At 32.6% G+C, this 24,765-nt stretch overlaps 1 protein-coding gene across 3 annotated transcripts; it reads left to right on the top strand.

Annotated features, from left to right (window-relative positions):
* The first annotated feature begins 15,004 nt into the window (after positions 1–15,004).
* On the top strand, positions 15,005–24,606 carry LOC120330100 (uncharacterized). Of its 3 annotated transcripts, XM_039396926.2 has the most exons (17): positions 15,005–15,367; positions 15,524–15,631; positions 16,072–16,155; positions 16,416–16,493; positions 16,912–17,604; positions 17,841–17,966; positions 18,254–18,360; positions 18,759–18,929; positions 19,398–19,494; positions 20,132–20,281; positions 20,649–20,774; positions 21,097–21,242; positions 21,532–21,612; positions 21,776–21,802; positions 22,220–22,288; positions 22,379–22,477; positions 23,174–24,606. In XM_039396926.2, the coding sequence occupies exons 1-17, from the start codon at positions 15,115–15,117 to the stop codon at positions 23,258–23,260; spliced, it is 2,502 nt and encodes an 833-aa protein (XP_039252860.2). In that variant the 5' UTR covers positions 15,005–15,114; the 3' UTR covers positions 23,261–24,606. The 3 variants fall into 3 exon arrangements, with proteins under 3 accessions (XP_039252860.2, XP_039252861.2, XP_039252862.2); XM_039396927.2 differs by lacking the exon at positions 21,776–21,802; XM_039396928.2 differs by lacking the exons at positions 21,532–21,612; positions 21,776–21,802.
* The last annotated feature ends 159 nt before the right edge of the window (positions 24,607–24,765 follow it).

The raw sequence follows: 24,765 nt of genomic DNA on the forward strand, positions 1-24,765 counted from the left end.
TTCTGAGCCAGGTATAAGACAATGATAAGTTAGCTTTACTATATATGTGGGCCATGAGTGTTCACAATAAAAGAATATTATATTGAAGAGCAAATAAGTCAGTATGTTTGTAATGTCGTAATCGTGTACACATAACGATCCCGCAACGTAATACCTCACTCCTAGTTACGCTTTGCCAGATGAACTAGTTGGATATTAAAATTTCCATGTATGCTATACCGTTAATATAACAAACATTGTTAAAGTGCGTAAAGTTGAAAAATTTTCAATAAAATCTACTACGAATACAAAAGCTTGCTGAATCTGACCGCAACTTTGTATTCCTAAATGCAACAAGTGTCCGATTTTTTATCTATACCATTTTTGTATATAATTTTGAAAACCGGTCCTAAGTTTTGTCAAAACTGAAATTCTTTGTAAATTTTCGATTGAACCATCTTAAGGACATAAAAGGAAACGAAATGTTTTTTTAGTAAGAAATAGAATGCTGAATGCGATGGATAATTTTGTAAGACATTATTTAATTTTACTCCTCCAGTGCAATTGTACAGATTTTGCATTCACGGCCACCCTGGCAGAAATAAAGATCGCTCAATTTATATCACAAAGTAAATAACAAGTTTATATCAATGAACTTTTTTTACGTGAAAAAGAATATACATTTGAAAAGTTAAATAATGGCACAACTTGGAATCAAATTCAGATTATTTTTTCATAATTTTGTTATTACACTATTACATATTAAAATAAGGTTGACCCTTTTGTATTTTTGATTTCTTGAATGTTAATATCGTTCACCAAATATGATTCACGCTTGCCATATTGACTTTGTGGCTTGGCACATCATTTTCTTGTGATACAGATGACGTATTTTCTATCTGCTACAGTACCTTTGCATTTTCTCATTCTTTCAACCGAAGACTTTTTAGTTAGTTATGGAATATATATATATAAATTGTTGTTCTATAAGTTATATCTAATTTCTATTTTCCGTACTGAATGATAAAAGAGGTAATATTTTGACATAGATGACCCTCAATAAGTACATTTTAAATCCCAATTCAAGAATCTGCCCATACCTCCTTTAATAACTGAAGCGCTTCGCAGTTTTGTCTTCCAGCAGGCAATGGATAATTTTGTTAATAAATGCATTTTTCTTCTGCTTCATCAATATGAAGTTGCTTATGTTTAGTCCTTACTCGCGTTTGAAATAATGAAACACGATCTTGTCTATAACTTCACTAAAACTCTGGGATAGCATTGATAATTTTTAATTTATCGCGAAATAAGAAAAACTGTTTTTTAGCTTAGCAAATTTATAGAGAAGCTTAACACATAAGAATTATATATATTCTGCAAATTCTTGGTATGGGGGTTTTGGTGAGCAGTTCTGCTGAGGGCTCGGCTTTGTATTATTCACGGGATAGGATTTCATAAGTAGGCTATATTCGAAAAAATGGAAGCTGATAAAAGAACACGCGGGATTCTGTGACGTGGTAATATCTAAAGGATTCAATTTATATCCAAGAGTTGTATTTGAAAACTACCACTAGATGTTGAAAAAGAGCAAAGGTATTCCGAAACCATTATTCCTATTTTAAAGATGATCACGCCAACCCTTCTCTTATCGATTCTTTCTTATCTACCACCACCTCGCGGCTGACTAAAATTTAAAATCAAGCCCATCAATAAATTGAATGAATTGAGCGTTCAGACTAAATCACATTCTCGTACAATAGTGTTCATGAGTCGGGAGTATAAATCCGCAGCATTTAGGACAAATGTGAATGCATACGAAGATGTCGCGAAATGAATATATTCAGTCGATGCTTACAAAGGTTCAATGAAAGTCGGGTCCCTTTGTATAATTCATAATTATATACTGCCCCGTTGTAATTGACTATACGTCATTGAATAGAATATTGCTGCTTTGTTGACGTTGGTTGTACCACAAGTGTTTTTCAGCGAATTCTAAAATGAGTTATTACCTATCGATCTCGATCGGTAAGTATGTTGATAGGTATTTGTCTGTTTGTTTGTTTCACTTTCGTATGTTACGCGATATCTCACGAAATCAAGGTTAAATCTTCTCCAAGTTTTGCATGTGCATTCATCATATCTCGGACTAGAAGCCTATTGATTTTGGATCGCTATTGAGTCAGATCGAAGGAATCGAAACCACAAGATCGATAAGGCGGCGGTCTCCGATCGTTATCTAGTTGATATGTTCAGTGCGAAACCAAGTTCAGGCTTGAAAAAGCTTTACTATCGACAAATGTTGCTTCATTTCGATAATTTTTAATTTCGTTCCCTGTAAAATATATTTTGGTCTTTCCGTTAATTTAGCTGCTATACTTTCGTACTATATATATATATTTTGTCAATTAAATTCATATGCAATAATTTTTTTTCGAAAAGATCCGCTTTGTGAAACTTCCTCCAACTCAAATATTTCTCTGACTGTACAGAAAACAGCAAGAAAAGAACAGTACAAAACTAAGCATGGCCCAAAAGGTAAGATATTGGCATCAATGTATGTATGTATGCCATCGGTTGGTTGGACGAATCAAATAATTAGATTGTCTCTTTTGCGTCATAGCACAATAGACTGAATGGCATTATTAGCGATCACTCCAAATACACAAGCGTTCGCATCGATATACAAAGAATATCGTGACTGGAATATTAATTAATACTTCTAGTTATTCATAACCTCTGTAACTCGTGAGATGCCGCGAGAAATTGAATATTGTTTTATGTGGCCGAAATATTTTACACTACAGCACAATACCACTCGTTGAGTTGGCCACTCGAGTCTCTGATGAAGGACTACTCGACATCTCAGATGAATAGTTGTCTTTAAGTTGAACGAACATTTTTGAAAGCTGATGAGCTTTATAGACAAGAATGTGTTCAGTGGACAGGATAAAGCTCAGGTTGCTTTGATATGAAAACATGTTTGCAATCATTGTGGAAATATGCTCGTTTTATTTTTTTTCTAATAATGATATACTTTTAAACTTCAGTTTTTTGTTACGGTGATATCGCTGAATAATGAGACAATTACTGCATTATACTGACGTAGTGTTGGTGTTGCAGAAGTTGATGAAATCCAGATTGTGCAAAGTTTGAGTTTTGCCAGTTACTTGCAATTTTGTGGCATTCTGATTAATATGTGAGACCTTCCACTATATGTGAATTACCAATGCGTTCGTTTATTTCAGATGTGAATTAAAACGTAAAATCGAAATAAATACGTAAATACTCTCAATATGATGGGGAAAACTGTTTGCAGGTTATTTTAGGTGGAGGAACAAACGAATATAACCTTTTTCAAACAATCTGTAACGTTAGTTTGTTGAATTACATTCATCGAGGTTGTTAAGAGTTATCCGTAAATTTATGCAAAAAGTATGGAGGAAAGGGAAATATTTTAAAATGTTATTTAAATCAATCTTTTGGTACTTTGGTACCATAATAATTATATGTGCTCACTCTGTTAAGTTGAATTTTGAAAATAATACATGAAAGGCCTTTTTTTGTATAAAAGTGTTTACAGCTGCAAATTATTCGTAGGGATTTTATGGGGGATGAAGTTCAGTATGTGCCAACAAAATGCGTACATCCAAATCTTCTAATGCGAGGATATAGCCTACTTTGTCACTACAATTTTGATGGCATTAATAAACCATATTTTTTCTTTACTCTTGTTGATTAAAATCTCAATTACATTCTGTAACTCATACCTACTACATCTATACTACAAAAGCGTATGGTTTTGCAAATCAAACTATAACTACTTCTTTTACATTTAAGCAATTATAATTTTGAATTTTTGGCAAGAATAACGCTTGTTTTGGTGAATATTTTACATTGACAATACTTCATTTATGTGAGTTTGTTTCCGAATATGTAGCATGTTTATATTAAACACTTACAAGTGTTACACACTATAGCTAGCAATAATTAAACAGTTGTTATTCAGTAGGCCTATAAATCACAAATATTCGTTTTTGAGTCACCGTTTAGAACAGGGGTCATCAAACTTTTTTGACCGCGGGCCGGGTATGACTCAAATTGTGTTGAAACGGGCCGGATGAATATTTTTGTCAATGCAATACAATAAATTCACAAATGTTGGGAATATCGCAGAATATAGATCGAGAACATCCTAGGAAAAAAATTAACAAGATTTCTATATCTAGACAATTATCCTGAGTTTAGCTGTTATCAAAACGTTGCTGTCATGAATTAGAAATGTTACAAAATCCGCGGCAAAAAATGTACGCATCACGTCTGCTCGTAAATATATACTACTACGGTCTGCTAAGTACCGTTACGCCGAGTTGAAATACCGCTCATAAAAACGACTACCTGCTGTAGCTTGGAATTCTATGAAATTTTGACATAAACTATTATCTGGTATTTGATTTTTTTCATTAGCGCATAAATTTCACAACATTCGACGCTTTTAAAAATTACGCTCCAGTTATACGTAGTGCAAATTAATGATATTGTCTATGGACACCAATAAAATGTATGTGGACGTGTGTATTTCTTTCCTAACTTGATACAATTTTTATGAAGTTCGTACAATCAGCACATCGTTAATTATTACCCACAATGAACCACTGTCAAACTATCATGCCCAACTCCAGCGTTTATTTGCAACGATCTTTTGGCGGTGTCAATGACCGTTGCCAGAATAAAATTCTGAAATAGTCTCAATATACCATAGATGTGACGCACATCGAAAGATTAGTGATTGATATGTGTTATTTTTCCATATTTAGTTTAGTTTTTATCAAAAAAGTAATACAATCATTATGGAAAAAATTGGCCTGTCGGGCGGTACTAAAATTCCGATATATCCGTTATTTCTTAACCATTTATTATAAACTTGGTATTGTTTTCTATTTTTACTCAGATTTTTCCACTGGAGCAGTTTTTATTTAAATCGGATGGACTTCAATTTTTTTGTAACATACCTACATGAATATCCGCATTAAAGCAGTACAAAAGTTAGTGTGGCTTTTGAAATTGGAGCAGTACGCGAGGGATTACAGTACTGCACAAAATGCACATTCGACGTTTATTTTAGCACAAAAAACAAACAGTTTTGTCGAAAGCACGCGCCACGAGTGTACAAGTGTATCGCAGAAAACGTTACGTACTGGTAGCATTCAAAGTCGCAAAAACGACGTTTTGTTTACAACCACGACTGAAAATCTGTCAAGATGACAAAAGCGTCTGAGCGGACTGACTTTTTTGCATATTGCCGATGGGCCAATGTTACGAAATAAACAAAGACGACGATGCTCGTGAAAATCTCCCTTGGAAAAAATTTAGCCATTTTTGTGTGTTATTGCGGACCGGATAAAATGACGCCGCGGGCCGGATCCGGCCCGCGGGCCGTAGTTTGGTAACCCCTGGTTTAGAACAAATGCAGTATGTGAAAACGCTTTTATTCTATTTATTTGGGCGGGTCATAACTAAACACTGTAAAAGTACAGTTTTTTTATTTTCCAATTTACGCTCGTATTAAAACGCCCTAAAAAAGGCGCGCCCTTTTTAAAAGGGCAAACATAGCAAAGTTATGACACAAGTCATAAAATGAGTCTACCTTTGGACATCGAACATTAACCTTCTCTCGAACATTACCCCCGAATTACCTGAAATATGCAGTAATTAATATTTGGGAATATGGAAGATAATCACTCAAGCAATCTACCAATCATTGTAATATATAATATATAATAATATTGTAATATAGCGAAAGGGCGATTTGAGTGTGTATCTCCTACATAGCGTACAAAAAGCAGACTTGTAAACGACATAATTAGACCCAACTAGACAAATAGATCTAACTACTTTAGGAGTCAACTTAAATTTCTGACATTTTATGCTACTATTCTGTTCGATAAATCACACATTTAGTTTCGCAATTTTGATGATTAATTAAACATACCCTTTGTATGACGTAATATGTTAGTAATGCAAATAATGTCACAAAGACTTTTTGAACTATTTTTTTGGAATTTATCAATGGAATTCTTTTGTGAATTGCACGCCTGAGTATTGAGACTTCATAATATTCTGGAATGTACTATATATGCGCATAATAGTAACTTGTTAACTTTCAACGTTTCGAATTAGGCTGTAGATTTTTGAAATTTAAATACTTCATATTACTCGTTTGGAGAACGTTCTTTTGACATTCCACACGCCGAATTAAATCTTGACGAGTATTTTATGGCAGTAATGTATTGAATTTCTTTGTTCGCCTGGTCACCTAAATTCAACCTCCCGTGTAAGCATTGTTTACGTGAGCGTTGAGAGATAGCACGAATCCGGACAACGGATTTGAGCGCTAGTGGCACGGATATAGTCTGATGTATTGGTTAGTTTGGTTTTAATCTGCTGCATTGATCTTATTATTTCGACAAATACTATCACTTTCTGAATGAGACCCGATGTGTATTGTTTTAGATAAATCTGGAAGAAATTTTCTATATATATTTTGGAATCAATTTTAGTAGGTTTTTTACGTGGGGCTTTATTGTAAATTGTCAGTAAAAACCCAGCACGATTTTATTGAACTCAGTGTAACTCAATGTACTTCATTTATTTATTTATTTTACCTGTTCACGTAGTACCTGGCGATAGATCATTCATGAAATGTGGATGACTAGGCCTATAGAATAAAGTTTATAATTCTCAGAAATGTAGCCAATTATATTTTTCATTTTTAAACATTAGTTATTAATATTAATTTTACGCCATATATGGAATCCTCTTATATTTTTATATAGGTTTTGAATTCATATAATTACAGAAAAATTGACATTAATTTTACTGCCTATGGTACCTTTTATTGGCGACATGTCACAATCTAACAATAAATTTCTTTTTGTTTGCAATGTGATGAAACCCGGTTCTACAATCATATCCTTGGGAACATGGGCAAATAGAACAGTCATCGAAACGGGGTATATATTCGTGTATATATATAGATTGATGTCGCACAATGGGGAAATCTCATTATAAGTGTTTGTACCGAATAAGCGATTACATTAGTTTTATATCAGTACAGTCAGGGAAGAGGATAAATTTATGGAGGCCAGTCGCAACTGGAAAGCACTTTATACGAAAAGGATATTGGACTGTCAGCTTAATTTTACGATAACTCACGTACGATTGTACAAGCGCACAATACAACGGAATAATTGATTATTTGGAAATTTCATGACTTTCTTATTATCTTCTTCTTAGAATTAATTTGTTTACGAAATCATTTACCTATAGGTAATAATTATCAGATCAATTTATTTTGTTGTTAATATATATTAGATCAAACTGCCGTTTTTTTATTATCAATTTTCAACTCGGCATAAAATAGAATGAAAAAATTGACATCAAAACCTATCAATTTTTTTGACCATAAAGAAACATTAAAATTGTCTACAAAAAGTAGGTTTTAATTCAATGTTTAAGATATTATTCAATACAATAGATATTTCAATCATATACTTGAGACATAGCGACGCAAGTTCGTGTACCATTATAAAAGGAATTATACAAACAATTCTCCGTCCCATTTTATCGTTCCTATATAGGTATTATGGAATATCTTCTTCATCGGCGAAAGTGTACGTCAAGGATACTCAAAACCAGCCCCATGGCGAGAATTTCCTTTGTGAAGACGTGAAAGTTAGATCAATACCCAGATAGAAATACTCATAGTTTATACTCTAGCAAACAAGGAATAAGAAAAAAGGGACCAAGGTACGGATATGTGGAATATACGTGTTACAACTAAATTTTTAATCTGATTTGTGAGAAGTAGAAGAGCAAAGTAAACTTCAATAAAATCTTAACAAAGCTAAAGTTTGTGTCGTTGTGCGACAAGACGACAAAAACGATTTATTTTAAAGTTCAGATTGTTTGACAGAAAAATCCAACCTGTTTCAATTTGTATTAAGTAAATTAGTATAGTTTTAGAACTCTTGGGAAGTTATGAAAAAAATCAACTTATTCTGATAGCAAGGTTTTATAAATTCAAAAATTTGCAACTAAAACCAGGAAATTGAAATTGCGACTACATCGAAATATGATAGATTGGTCTGTAATAAAACTATAATTTTTACGTGACATTGTCATTTGGTATAGCCTGTAATTCTATAGCACAGTTTGGTTGTCGAGAAATTTTCAAACTATTTCCACCATGTTATCACAACATTGATAATTTCGTTTATTTTACGACCATATACATGGCTAAGAGAATTGTTAAAAAAAGACAGCATAACCTAAGCTATACTGTTTCAGGTTAATAATTTTTAGGGAAACATCTGTTGAATTCAATATTGACTATTTTATGTCACGTCGATCGGATCATCATTAGTAGCGGGGAAATACTGTATATTTAAGTACAATCAACCATGGTTATTGTAGATTTGCGCCTCGAAGATGCGTATGTAAAAATCGATTTATTTTTTTTTTTTATTTGTATATTTTATTGCGTTTTCATGGAATTATATAACAGAATTGGAATCCATTATGCGCGACCTCAAAACGAGCAAGTATTTACAAGACATGTTTGCACAACTGTTTATTGCAATTCGCAAAAGAATGATCGGCTTTTCTATATACTCCCACTTTTGAGTGTAAACTTGGTTCAATTGTAATGGTTGGTTTAAATTCATTCAATAATATTTCCCTGTTTAAAAAAGCCTTTGATTGTTTCTGAGAAAACGCAGAAGTACTGATATATTCTTTTAAAATCATTTCATTCGGTTCCACACGTTTTCTGGCAGAATATGTTGGTTATATTTTAAAAACACTGTCTTATGTGCTGAGATTGCTTAAACTGTTTATTGGTATTCATTTTTTGTTCATACTTTGTGTTTGTTATTAAATGGATCTCACAGTGTGGTGATAGCAAATGGTAATTAGCTTATTCTAAAAGGGGTTCAAGGGTATTTTAATAGCCATTGTAATTTGTCCCTCAAAAAATTGGAAAATAGTAAACTAACAGACACTCTGACACTTAAAACCAAAAGTTGAAAATGGATAGATCTGATCCTATCTATAATAATAAGCTAGTGAATTAGGATTACTAAAACAACAGCAACCAACGTCTATTCACAAAAGCTATGTACAAATTCCTTCAAATTATGAAATATTTTATGAGACGTGAGTGAAACCATAGTTTCAATTTAAAACTGACATAGATCTCAACATTTCTCGTGGGCGTTTCTCCATTAATATGGTACTTGACATAACAAATGACAGTTTCTTTAATTGCGAAACATTCCTTTGCGAACACGTGACGCCGAGGGCGCGGTCTGGATAATAAAACGTTGAAACATTCCTGTTTCTGTTTATTGTTAGAAATGTTTGCCATTAATTCAGAAGATTTTATATTCGTTTGCGGGACTTTCCACGTAAATTGAATTTTGATTTTTATGAAATATTATCCAGGCCAGTTTAATGATCGACGGTAACATCCAATCTTCCTAATTTTCTTTTACATTTACAGTTTGCGTTCTTGGCAACTGTAAATCTGCGGTAAATTCTGGTAACAATCATAGGTGTTCTGCCTGGCAACCACGAATAGATAAGCAAGGTCTAAGTTTGTTAGGTACCCATTTCCATCTTTAATTTCTACCGATAATATAAGGATTTTAAATGAAGAATTACTAACCGGATATATGCAATTACATATTTGTTAGGGTACTCCCGTAGTGTGTGTACCAGGTGAGGGTTAAGGCATAATTTTATTACGGTTTTCCTTATTTTAGTTCTATTACTAGTTCGGGGACTATCTGTGTTAGCCAAGTGAATAATCCCCTGCCAATAGGCTTTCGTCCTTTTAACCAGCATATGTGACACTAATATTCCAAGAAATTTATAATCTCACAAAAAGACCTAGAAGTCTTGTAGTGCTGAAGTATGCGCGCGGAATAATGAGAATATGAAATGCTTAAACAACTTCATGTAAAGTAGGCAAACAAAATTAGTGTTAGTATTTTACATCTTTACTTCTAGCACGAATCTAATCGAGTAATTTATAACATTATTTGTTGTTATTTATTTTTATTATTTATCTTATCAGAAGAATAATCTAGATTTTCTGCTCATCACTGAAGACACTATAATTAGTATTACAAGATAAAAAAAAAAAAAATTGTGCAGAAAAGGGGAGTCATATGAGTTTTTTCGGTAACTTTCACTCGATACGAATATTTTAGAAGTTCTGTCACCGATGATATAATGCTTTATATATTTTATTGAATATAAAATTTCCAAGCAAAATATTTGTTAAAAATATGATTCCATAAATTCCCAATATTTAATAAAATTTATGTTAGAAAATGATTACTGTCAATGATTTCAAAAGTAAAAATATGACTTCAAAACTGAATTCAAAATTAAATCTTTCCCAATATGAATTACGAAACGGAACATTACGTAATGATTTATGGCACGTGGTTCTGATTCTGACATGCACTCATTAGATTTTCATTCATGTATTGTAAGAACAATTTACAATCTCCACAATGCATACAAATAATGTACAAAGGCCACAGGAAGATTGCAATACTGTTAGATTCCAACGAAAACTTTACTTCTAATTATGCGTTAAACCCTGACCGGTTCTATATTTATTGATATCGTTAATATTGTAACATTTCCCATTTTAATTTACTATTTTATTACAAAAATGCAGTAAAAATATAGGTGTATAGGTGCATGACACATACTTATATACTGTGTGAATGTTAGCCAGATAAACATTTGCCTTTCCAAAAATACGTATATGTATAACAGTGTACGATTTACCCAAGAACAATATTAGAGCGAATGTTTATCATCGGTTGAATATGTCGTAGTCATATGTACATAATGTTATTGAGTTTACTGGAGTATTATGTCATCCGTGGGAACTTATAATAGCGTGGAAGAATAAAATATCATATGCAATCACTAGCACGTTTGACCACGATCGATCGCCAATTTTCGTATAGTTTTTTCACAATGATTTTCCACTATTAATTTGAAGTGCTATAATTTATACATCGTTTTGTTTTGCTAGTATAAGGTTTGCTTAATATATGTGTATAGGTTATAGAATTTAGTCAACAAAATGGAATTAAACTTTTGTGCTGAGATTTCTCGACCCTCTCGAATGTTTCCTCAGAGTTCCGCTTCACCAAAATGGCTGGAACCACTGCTCTGAACTAACTACCGATAATAAATTTTCAATATATTTATCTATATATATATAGATATATATATATTATATACTAGGTCACTTTTTTATTATCTTTTACCCGGTTTGCGTGAGCTCACCTGTCTTGATTTTAATAATCATAAATTAATGCGTATAAAATGCTTTGATTAGTTTGCATTTGCGTTTAGCAAACATTGAAAATAAAAGGACATATATGGGCATATTTAAGTTCCGTTCCGTATAAAGCATCACATGGTATATATAAATAAAACTGTCTTTTTGTTATGTATATAGCAAGAATTACTTGATGATGCAGGAGTTATGGGAAAACTCGAAATGGCGTGATTTCGATTATTATTCATTGGTAATGCTATACGTAACGGAAATATTCTTTCCAGTGTCGAAGGATATTGCTGTGGGCAGGACATAGCGAAAGCATTGGCCAAAATGTCATTTCGCTGATTAAGGTTTTTATTCCCAAGTTCCATAGATAGACAAAGATTTCAACCTGTCAGGTTTTAGAATTTACAGTGCAATGTCTTAGCAGAGACTCTTTCGGATTGAAAAATAGAGTGAATTTTTGCATACAGATAAAGCAACAAACGCAGTATATCTAAAATAACACTCATTTTAAAAGAATGACCTAGTATGCTAAACATCATATACATTATAGTAGCAAACTTCTTTTAACGATTATTTGTCGAGAGAGTGATGAAGCCACTATTTACTGCGAAAAATAATTTTAAAAACAATAATTAAAAGACTGAATAAATTTACATTTAGATATTTATTATGAAAAGAAATTCCTAACTTGTAAACCAAATATTACGCGTGCGAGTTATTTAATATTTACCTATATATATATATGTTTTATTCTCACGAAAGCTATATTATAAAAAGAAATCGTAAAAATACCGATTTAACAAAGGGTGCCCAATAAAGTCAAACTTATTACATATATTATACCCATTCACATATAATATTTAATGGTTAGGCTTTTATTGAAATTTTGTGAAAAGTCTTTAAAAATCCCAAAATCTAGGCCTTTATTTGCGAATCTTAAAAACAATTTATCCCATATAAATTGGTTTTATTAGATTTTTGAAGTAGAATATCCTGTTTAATAAAGAAGCGCAGTCGATATGGTTGGTATTGGGTACATATGAGTAATTGGCAGAAACGATTGTGCGTGTATTGAATTGTCTCGTGATTTGATGATTTCACGGATACTATGGTTGGGGACAATCATATCAATACATTTGCCGTAAAAAGCAGATAAGATAGTCGAGAGGTGCATAAACCACGTCTTCTCGTATGAATATTACCAACTTAGAAAGTATATGATATACCATATATTTGCATCAATTTTTGAGGGGGTTACTATCAGATATGAGGCCTACATTTATTATTTCGTGGGGCGATGGCGAAAATATATTCAACAGTTTAGGCAAGAGCTAATCGCTCAAATGCTACCGTTCGCTTAGAATAAGACATTTGCTCAAATCATTCAGACTAATATATGTACAACGGATGTCCGAGACCACTTTTATCATAGTGGATTTTTCCCAATGGGTTTACTTACTGTCATTCCATAAATAGTAAATTTCCATAAATATAACGAGCAATGTCGCCATTTATTTATTTTTCTATTTTGGAATACGTTATCAAGATCACATTCTTTGAAAGTTCCATTCACAATGATGTAATAGACATGGGTGTGAACGACGTGCCGAACGTGCTATCAAGTACAAAATGGTCGTAATTACACCGCACAAAGCACCCGCCTAGCAACTTAGAAACATAAAGTTTTATGATGACAAAATTTCCCTTCATTTATCAATCGTATTAAAATATATTTCTTTCTCCTACAGTATGAGGTATTAATAATTCATAAAAATATGTAGATGAATATTTGTTTGAAATAAATAATGAAACCACAGAAATAGGAAACTAGAATGTCAACAGAACTAATACAATTTCGTGAGATTGTAACGTTATCTGTATAAGCAAGTCGCGATTGGTTTAAGACTGTTCGTAAATTAGATTTTGAATTTCTGGTTATTTGTGCCGGTTACATTTATCGACTACTTTCATCTAGTGAGTTAGTGTTAGTCATTTTTGCGGACAATTATACATATATGTGAAATTCGTCCTAAAACTTAGAAGAGGTTTAGCATTATATCTTCTAAAACTAAAGTGTATTTGAGTAGAAAAGTCAGAGCTACAACAGTTCTTCTGATTGAAAACAGTGCAGGGTATATTGGGAACTACTGCCTATTATTTTAACTACTTGGGCAATCTACGACATTTATATATATAATTGTACTGTAATATTGCGTGTAATCTAATATCACAATGTATTCGGTATTGCGTGAATCAAAAGGAGACTACGTAGCACGTGCTTGAAGGGTTATTTCCATTTTTGGAAATATAGTATAGAAAGCACATGCACAAAAAAACTGTGTTATTATGTTAGATGTGAACAGTTTATGAGAATTCAAAAAATACTGCATAGCAATTGTGACCGAAAACTGTTTTTATGTGATTGGATTCACCATAGCATATACTCAAAGTATTATTGCATGTATTTCATTTGAAACCGCACTCCACTTGGTATAAATTGTCGAAATTTTTGACTCATTCTCTTTTATAGGAAGCATATTTGGTCACTGAGAAAAAAATCTGATTATTAAAATAGATGAGAAATGATTCGAATATATTTATTTAATTAACAATGTAAATCAAAATTGTTCGAAGCGGTTGGAGCCACCTAGTTATGTATACATACGTCGTTTGTTACGTTTGTGATGGTATGCGTGATAAGACTTATGTTTATTCTATTATGACGTTATGTGTCGTCACAATTGGTGGAAAGAGAGAAAAGACAAAATAAATAAAAGAAATTTGCTTAAAAAAAGTTCATGACCAATGTATTTTGACAAAGCTCAGTAGAATATTGAGACATGCGCATCGATAAGTGAAATTCAGTGCTCCAGTGTAGTGTGTGTACCGATATGGAGTTAACTAATTTTGTTCGCCTACTTCACATCAAGTTGTGTAAAGGGACGGAAGCCTATGGGCAGAGGGGGAGTATTCACTTGGCTAACACAAACAGTCCCCGAACTCGTAATGAAACTAAAATCGGAAAAATCGGAATAAAATTATGGTTTAACCCTAACCTGGTACACTATACACATACTACGGGAATACCCAAATTCTTCAAAGTGATAGTGGCCAAAGTGATAGCTTCGATAGATAATGACACATGAAAGTTATTTGCGATTTAACGCTTTTGGTAAAGCAATATTATGAATAACAAAATATTTAGGTATAAGGTTGTTTGAGACTGTTATCATGCTGCATAGTATGTCTATATATATATATATATATATAAATAAGTAAACGTCGAAAAGTCATTGCTATCAGGATTATTTATAGTTTTTTGTCAGAAAGCCACATCGAGAAAGACTTTTTTAATTTTTTTTTTGTTCAAAAGAAATATTTCGGAGGTTGAAGGAAATCCTGTGCAATTGTTTATTTGTCTAATACAAAAACGTCTATATCTAATTCACGTCTTTGCTAAAATAATATTTAATGCCGTAAAAGGAATCGTATAAACTAAAAATATATATATAAAAGCGAAATTATTACTGGAAAATTACGTAGCAAGTTTAATTATTAGCAAACCCAAAATTAGCCTGATAGTACAATATAAACGCTTTTTGTTGGAACCTACAAACCTGTACAAAATTTTATTTTTTCACAGATAAAGCATTTCGAGTATATCGAATTATTTACTTAGTTCATACATTATCATAAATTTCTTTTTTTAATAAAATTATCTGCTCTTTTCAACCGAGAAACTTGCAGAATACTTCTACATGAACTCGTACTTCAAGCCTCAAAACATTACCGAATTATATTATCAAAATATGAAGCACAAAGGGAATACAACTGAAAAACATTTGGGAAATTGGGAAGAATGTACACACGAGACATCAAGAACTTATACATTGCCAACGAAATGCATCAAAAGCAAATCAAATTGTAAAAAAATATTTCAAATTTCTTCATCATGCCGCAATATATTTATTTTATTCACAATATCGTTCATAATGTTTGGAAATATAAAAGGTGAGTTAAATTATAACAGCTGCTTATCAAAATTATTTACTCTTTCTTTCTCTTGTTTTATTAAATTATGAGAGTAGATTCCTCGATATAGAGCTTTAAAACTTATCGTTTAAAAGAAAACTCTCTCTTTACCTATCATTACCTTATATTTTTTAGAAATTTCAGCAACTTTACAAAATAATTTTGAAAAAGAAATAAGAAACGACAAATCAGAATATGGTCAAAAAGAATTGTGGATGATCGCAATGAAAAGTTATTTTGACGGTAGGTAAAAGGGAGCATTTGAGATTTCGAATGGCAATCATTATCTTTTTTGCTTAACGCGTAATAAAGATGTTGGTTTCCGCATTGACGAAATTGGGTAGTAATATTGTGTAGTTGGCTTCATCATCATTTAATTGAAAACAACGAATTACAAATTCTTTTATTCGATGGGGTCACATAAGTTCACGGTAAAACACCCACCCAAAATTTTTTTTATATCAATTTAACAGCGAGTGTAAACTTTCCCACATAAATGATGACTTTCAATCAATTTAGAACAGAAGTTTCTTTTTATTACTTTAAAATAAAACATAAAATAACGAATTGACTCACAACTTAACTCAAAATAATTCCTGACAAATGGGATTTGATTTTGTCATGTTCCATGAATAGTGTGTCGATTGTCTTCAACCAATAGACTTTATTTATTCAAATTTTAGGGTCTCTGCAAGAGTTCGGAATGAAAGATAAAATGTATGATTTTTTATTGGAAATGAAGAAATCAATAGATAAAAAGGAAAAAGGTAACTTAAGCGTATTTGATTATACTTCTAATTAATTCATGTAAAATTTACTACATCGTTCAAATAAGGTCTTTAAAATATGGTTTAAAATGAGATACCGCCATGATGTGACAGATTTTAGAGTTGAGATTTCATACTAAACATTATATTTCAACGGTCGTGTTGATTCTACGATAAATTTGAGGGTTCGAATATTTGGCAAAATTAAAATCATGTCAGACTTATATTATATTTACAGTGCTACTATCATATTTTTGCAGTAACAACTGATATTCCATCCGAAGAAACGACAAAATCATGGTTGCAATTTATGGAAGAAGATGCAATGAATAGCTACGGTATGTATTTGTTTTTGATCATTGATATATTGTAAATTGCATGTTATAGGTTTTGTTTTTGACTGTGTTCGGGTCGATGGTCAAAAATCTGGAGTTCAAATCATACAAACATGAAACAATCTCTCCTGAGTCTATTTAAAATGGTGACGCTTTAAGTAGATGATCCAGTCTTTTAAAATATAATAGGTTTCTGTTAGTCGCTTACTTGGTTGGACGGTTTGAAAAACGCCAAAAATAACATATAGAGGTTTTTGATGAATGAAAATAAGTGATGGAGCACGCGATTCGATTTGCATTTTGAATTTCTGATGTAGTAGGCCTAGTCGAAATGTATTTTGAGAATGTTCATGAAACAGCAAATGTTGGTTTATAAGATTGTGTTTTCATCCTTCTTATAAACCTTTTTTTGTAATTGTAGATGAGGATACAAACCAAACTGAGTTGCATAGATTCAGGAGAGAAACTGGGGAAGGTAGTGGCAGCGGATACGAACCGACTACCACAACGGAAGCAAGCATTGAACAGACCACAGCCCAAGAAGAAGGCAGTGGTATCACTACGGAAGCCCATTCGGAAACAACTACCGACTATCAGAATAATGAAACCAACACGACGCCATTTTTGGAGACCTCGAGTGAACAAACGACGTTTGTGCCGAGTACTTCATTTGAGATGACACCACAGTCCCAAACCGCGGCATCGACAGAGCAAACCACGTCACAAGAAGTATCGAGTACTACATTTGAGATGACACCACAGTCACAAACCGTGGCATCGACAGAGCAAACCACGTCACAAAAAGTATCGAGTACTACATTTGAGATAACACCACAGACACAGACCGTGGCATCGACAGATCGGCCCACGTCACAAGAAGTATCTATTTCCGTTGAAACCACAACTTTCAGCGACTACACAACAGGTGAATTAACAACACAATCAGATCACACCAATCTGGTAACAACAATTTTCAAAACAGAAATTACAACAGGAACTGATGCAACCTATTCAGACAACACGACGCTTTTAACAACTCCAATGAACGTCGAGGAAACAACAAACAGAATAACAAGCACCAGTTCATTCGAAATATCAACTGCATCATTCTTGGGTAAGAAATTAAAATTTACCTTTTAAAATATAAAGAAATTTGGTAACAGAAGTGCTACCTTTGTCCACGAAACTCCAACGTAATCTATTACAGTATTACCCGTAAGATTTAATTCCAAATCATAAGCCTTGTGACGTTATATTGCTAATAAATCTAAACATCTCATCTTGTAGTTTTGCATGAAGAGCCCTATGACATGGATCTATCTAAATTTAACACGTTTCATCTCGTTTAAGATCTGTGTACAACCGATCCAGATAGTTGTTCCTCCGATCAGTTTTGTGTCCAGACGTCAACAATTAAGAAATGCGAATGCAGGCCTGGTTTAACGGCAGACTCGAATGACATATGCGACGAACCAGGTAAAACTATTGTCAATGTTCACTACAACATAACCACACAAAACATATGAATGTTAATGACTGTTTGTCTTTTACATTATCCCTGTTGGTCCAAATAATTGAAAGATATTTGTAAAAAGAGAAAGAGTATGCATGATTCGATTTTGATGTAAAATCTGTGTAGATAATCACTTTCGTTGATAGTGTCGTCTACTCCTTACTAAGTTCAGTATTCTCTATAAGGTGATATATATTACTACTAAGATTACTTCAAACAAAACCCCTTAATAATGCTTTTTCGATATTAGTGAAACAATTTGGTGGGCAACTTCATGTAGATGTGGAATATAACGAAGATCTTGACGACCCTTCTTCAGCTTATTATCAGGAACAAGAGAAAATTTACATCAATGTAGTAAGTACTATGAATGCTAAAACAAGTTAATGAATGGCGTAATTTGCTACAATTACGAATTACGATAATATATTCAATTAGATACCATTGCTTTATATCGTAACATGAATTTTATTTTACAGTAAAGTCGACTAATGGAACCAAATAAAAACAACAATATCAACTTAAATATAATTTGCGTGAATTGAACTTGATATAGCAAATATTTAGGTTAAAGAGTTTTTTACTTAATCTATTTGAGCAAAAAATCACCTTTAAGGTGTATTGAATTTTGTATCATTGCGTATAAAGCAGTATAAACTATTTGCAAGTAACGTTTCTTTGTAGAGTAGATGTACCCCTTATAACGAAGTACGCGAGACAAAATATCAGATAAATGTGTTTTTTTTTATTTTTAGTTGAAATTGGCCTACAAGGATGAGACGTGGTACATCGACGTCAAAATTATAGGATTCAAACGAGGGAGTACAGTCGCTCAATATGAGCTCACAACAAAAGATGACGAATCCGTTAATTCCTCAACAATTGAAGAGTCTTTCGCAGTATTTCTTACCAATGATACATATTTTGTATGTATCCCTGTAATTTCTAAATACTTCCTTACATAGGCGTTACTTAATACATTCGATTTATTACCGAAATACGTTTAGTTACATACCACTAAACCATTATGACGTCATTTAAACAAGAAGTATTTGGATGTGGTGGTGGTTATATGTTTAATCTTTCCCTTTGTACTGTTGTTAAGTCGGCAATATTTTTGCTATAAAAAAATTATTTCATTTATTTTCATTTATTTTTACAATCCTTCTTTTATCCTTTTCATGATGCAATAATATCGAAAGTGTTACACCCACTCAGATATTATTAAATAACAATGAAATTTCGAAATTGCCATAATACTGACAAAAGTTACACCAATGAAAAGGTCAAAATGTTTAACCTTAAAACAACCCATCGTGTATTACAACACCAAAATTTAAAAAATTTAAATATTATTTTTTTTTCATTATTTTTTCATCACTGTTTATATGCAGCCTGATAATTGCACGTGCGACTCGGTGAATTGTAGTACACAAGGATTGGATTTAACAGGACCTCTAATATCAGATGAATCTTGTAACGACGCAGGAGGTAATTTTCCCCCCTTTTCTCCTCTGTTTCGTATACTACACTTTTACATTGTAGTATGTACATTTATGAGTATTGTCCATGGGAATGGGATTCCCATGGGAAACGTCCCATGGGATGGGGTGGGACAGCACACATATGTATTTCCCATGGGACACGTTTTGCATGCCTCTTCTTACATGTAGTCCTATTTATTAGACGTTATATCTGAATTTAACAGTTTTTATTGATTTTTTTTCCAATGGGAATTCTATGAGCTGGGATTGGACAGGCATAATTGCTATGAGATGGGAATGGGACAGAAAAATATGTCCCATGGACAAGCCTGGGGATTGATATATAGTTCCATTCACCATTTGAACGCACCTCTGTAGAAGCATTAGAGGGCTACCATCTTAAGGAGCGGCTTTGGTGTTGAAGGAAGCTGCACAAAATGTGTAATGCCGATCAAGTACAATACGTACAATGCTTGTTACTTGGCGTGTTCAAATGCATCTTGTCAAAATAAAAAATGGCGATAATTTTCCCAAGATCTGAGTAAAATTAGTTGCAAAAATACTGAAAACATAGTACTGATTCCTAATCGTGGTGGTTTTAAGAGTATGCAAATGTAAATATATGCAAACTATCTTTTACTCAGGTGCCACCACGGTGCTGTGCTCTCAGCCAACGACTTCTCAATTCTGCGAGAATTCTACAAGTTCCTGCGACGCAACCACAGAAGGAGTTATATACTGCAATTGTAAAGCAGGATTCGTTTCAAATCCAGACACACCAAACTCTTGCATAAGTAAGTTAAATAATATCATATCTGACCATGCACTGCTGCAATACTCGATAGCTGTTGCGAATTTGTTATCAATATAATAGTTAGGGAAATGATCCGACTATTCTTTGAAAGTTTATTATTAGTGATGTGAATTATTTTTGAATTCAAATTCTAAGCAGAATATAACTTTACTTTTCACACTTTTATATAATAAAATATATTTTCGACCTAAAATTAAAGTTTACTATCTCCTATATTACCTTAAAATATTTTATATTTTAATCTCGACGATAAGTTTAAAAAGTATAAATATCTAATATTCGTTTTGCTAAATTTCTTTATAAATTTTGCTAAGCTTTTGAAATAAATATTTGTTACATTATACCAGAACAAATTTGCCAATTCAACACGAATTCTGGCTGCAATGCACCATTTGGACAATGCACAAATACCGCAAATGGAGTAGGACAATGTAAATGCATGTGGGGATTTTACGGAACCAATTGTTATGAGCGTAAGTCTTTATCCTATACGTTGGATATTATTTCTAGATTTCAACCTATTTTCTAAAATTCTTGATATTCGAGGCGATAAAAATTAACTTCAACTAAAACGAAAAAAGTAGTCATTAAGTCATCCTTACTCTACGAAACTTTATATCGCTGGGTGGATACGGTGCAGCACCAACTTGTGGTTAAAAACTACTAAGAATATTACTGGAATTAAGGTTAAAAACTACTAAGAATATTACTGGAATTAAGGTTAAAAACTACTAAGAATATTACTGGAATTAAGAAAGATTCTGTCTATATATATAACTAGATGTCTTTTTTTAGCATGGTTGTTCGTATTTGTTGTTGTGATAAGTGGGCTAGTTTTCATCGCCATAATTGTTGTTGTGGTATGTTGCATAAAAAAGAGAAGAGCAAAGAAATCGTGGAAAAATTCGATGAATTATTACGATAATGTTATTTATGAAAACGTGAGTCATGCTTACTTGTTAATGCTTATTCATTGTGTGAGCAATTTTGTAGTATTCTTATTAGCTGTAGATTTTGCGTAGTTTGAATTTGCTGTCTGTGGCTTGAACTGAATTGCATTCGATTTAAACTTCATTTATTTACTCCTTCCGTTCTCTCAGTTTTGACTTATCTTTAAGTCTATCAAGGCAATTCCATGTCCTCGTTAGTTTTCTTCTTTGTCAATTTTCTTTCTTCGCCTATCTTATCATTTCTACGATAGTGAATGATTGGTTTTCACACAAAATGTAGGATGGAAAGATTTCCAGAGACGGACGATACAAAAACACATACGAATGGGATCAACAAATGAGTAGCGTCGTTCCCAAATCAGTAAGGAATAATTTTCAATTTTTGCAATATTTTGATTCACCATACAAAGAAAAATATCAATTCTGCTTATAAAATATCGATTTTCATGATTGTAAGCAATTGAATTTTTAATGAGATTTGCATGTGCTGCATGTTAGTTCTCTTTTCTTTCTATCGATTTCAGTACAAAGGCACGAATCAAGATTTTCAGGTATGCTTCACTGTAATTATTTTGCAACTATTGCTTGTTTTTTTCGTTTTGAAATTTGTTAATTGTGAACGAACAAGTAGTTTAGGAATATATTGCTTTCTATGATTAATCGAGAATTTGATTTATTTACGATTTATATTTAAACACGACGGCGCCAAATAATAGTAGGCCCACATCATTTTCTGGATGCATTGTATTTGTTTTAGTTGGTCATGCATAAAGACAGTGGATAATCATGAAACAGGTCCAGAAATACTTTTCAGAAAATTCAAGTAAAAATATGTGGTTGCAAAAATCGAATATATTTCTCAAAATTAGCATATTTCAGCTTTATTGAAGGATAGTAGATAATCTTGACTTTGAAGCATATTGTGACTATACCTACATATGCGTGAAGTAATACTTTGTTCATTACAGCCATATGACAACACCTTGAGAGCCACAGAGGTGCACGAAATCAGCGATAGCAATGGACATGATACCCCGGTAAGAAACAGCTTTCAGTGTTTTATCATTGACTTTTCATTAGTGTGGTATTCTACAAAAATACTATATTTTTTGACATTTGGAATACAGGTATCGCGAAATGTTCATGCTGAAACACATAAATTAGATGACTGGATAACAACAGATGAAAATTCAGAACAAAATCCAAGACAATATGAATACGCACAGGTCAGATTGAACTACAAAATATGTCATAAAATTGATTTTATCTGGCTTGTTGTAATTAAAATGTAATCTATATCTTTGTGAATTTACTCTGAATAACGTTTCTATGTCATATTCAGTAGGAAAATGTATTTGTTGGTTTACGGATGAGCAGTTTGCAGCTATATGCAACCAAAAGCCTGTCCCAATCTATTGAGTGAATTTGGACGCGTCCGATAATACAACTAACAGTTTTTTACTCCGGTCTTGTTAATAATTTACAAAATGATTCATGAAATCAGATATAATCGACTGAAGGAACCTGTAAATGAAATTTCCTTTGGTTATGGTTTTACAATAATATATCATTGGCTAGTGCTGGCAAAATTTTTCAACCCTTTGACCAATCAGACCACCATTGTCAGCAAAATGTTAGGCAACTCTTGAAATAATTGTATGGAATGTCACATTAAGATGTGTCTCTGAATTATAAAAATAACAAAATAGGATGCAAGGACTCGGAGAAAATATGATGAAAATTGATAATAATAACTTTTTAGCAAATTCTTTCTTTTTTAAGTACAAATAATGTGAAAACGATTTGTCCGTTAGTTGGTTGGTTGGATAAAGGCATTTATTTCCACAACAGCCATAACGAGTTTGAAAAACGATCTAACTCGTGTCCAAAAACTTTTGTATAACCAGTATCATTCTATACAGGTGAATCGATCATACCAAACAACGGAGGACAACGAGATAGACCAGTCACCAAGAGAGATGTCAACATTCAGCCAAACCAAATTTTGATGAAGTCGAAGAGTTATTTTATCGAGTTTATACTTGCTCTATACTTGCCTGTTACACACAATGCAAGATTCATGAACTATGAATGTGTTATTGTAATCCAAAACCTTTGTCATAAAAGAAAGCATATGAAACGAACGACCAGTACGAAGCAAACGTTTTGATAAAACAATTTTTATATTTTCTACATATTCAGGCGAATGAAGCTAGTTGTTTTTAAAGTCGACGCTGATATTTGCAGTATATTATCCTATTTAACACTATTTTGTATTGATACTTATAATCTTTCATTTCAACTAACACAAGCCTTATCAATTTTTCACTTTTGACTATTTATTTGTATGATCATAAAACTCATATTGTATAATGTATATATTCTAATGCGATTAACTGTCATCAGATTCAAAAAGAAATTCATGAGTTACACAGACAGCACTAAAAAACTCATCTTTATATATTCAAACATATGTAACTAAAACAGTACATTACTGCATTTTTAAAATTGAACCTTTTTTTTTAATTTTCGTTGCTATTTGGTGAAAAAATAAAAATTAATTTACACGCTTGTTTTAATTTTCAAGTAAAAAATTTCGGATGAGGAAAATATTGCGTAAAGCAGTACCAAATTGAGATATAATTTTGTTCTATTATAGTGTTTTTGTAGTTGAAACAAAAACTGTCCATGCTTCTTCGAGGAAAGCTATTCGAGGTAAACTTCTGCATATTGTACTTTATTCGGTGTTCCCGTCGTATTTGTACCAGATTAAGTTCGTTTTCTGATTTTCCTTATTTTGGTTCCATTACGAGTTACAGGACTGTCTGTGTTTGTCAAGCGAGTATACCAGGGGGCCGATAGGCTTCCGTCACTTTACACAACTCGGTGCAAAGTAGGCAAACAAAATTAGTTACTTCTATATTGGTAAACATACTTCTGGAGCGCCATTTATTTAATTATTCATAATTGACCCTGACGAATGTTTAGTATACGCAAAGCAATACGAACATTCAAATATCCTTTGCGCATCGGTGGACATTATTAGCGATTACTCGAATGGTTAGCAATACAAAAGCAAACTCTTTTACCATCATCGAATCATGACATTCAAGGCGAGCACCTGCTAAATCATGCAATAAATTACCTGACTTATATATATAAAAGAAACTCAAAACAATCGATAATTAGGCAGCATGTGTTTATTTTTATCTTTGTCAGACATGGGCTATAGTTCGGACATAACAAGCAAATTACAAATAAAGAAAGAGTTTCTCTGTAGTATTCACTATCGGATATTTCTCCTCAACATCGACTCATCGTCCCCCCATTTCCAGTGGTTCACGCGTTCTGTCACAATAAATGAATTGAAATACGTTTCATCCAATATCCAATTTTATTATCTTATACTCTGAATCTTCACTATTCACTATCGGATATTTCTCCTCAAAATTGACTCATTGTCCCCCCATTTCCAGTGGTTCACGCGTTCTGTCACAATAAATGAATTCAAATA

This window comes from Styela clava, chromosome 12, assembly GCF_964204865.1.
Source record: "Styela clava chromosome 12, kaStyClav1.hap1.2, whole genome shotgun sequence".
Taxonomy (NCBI): Eukaryota; Metazoa; Chordata; class Ascidiacea; order Stolidobranchia; family Styelidae; genus Styela; species Styela clava.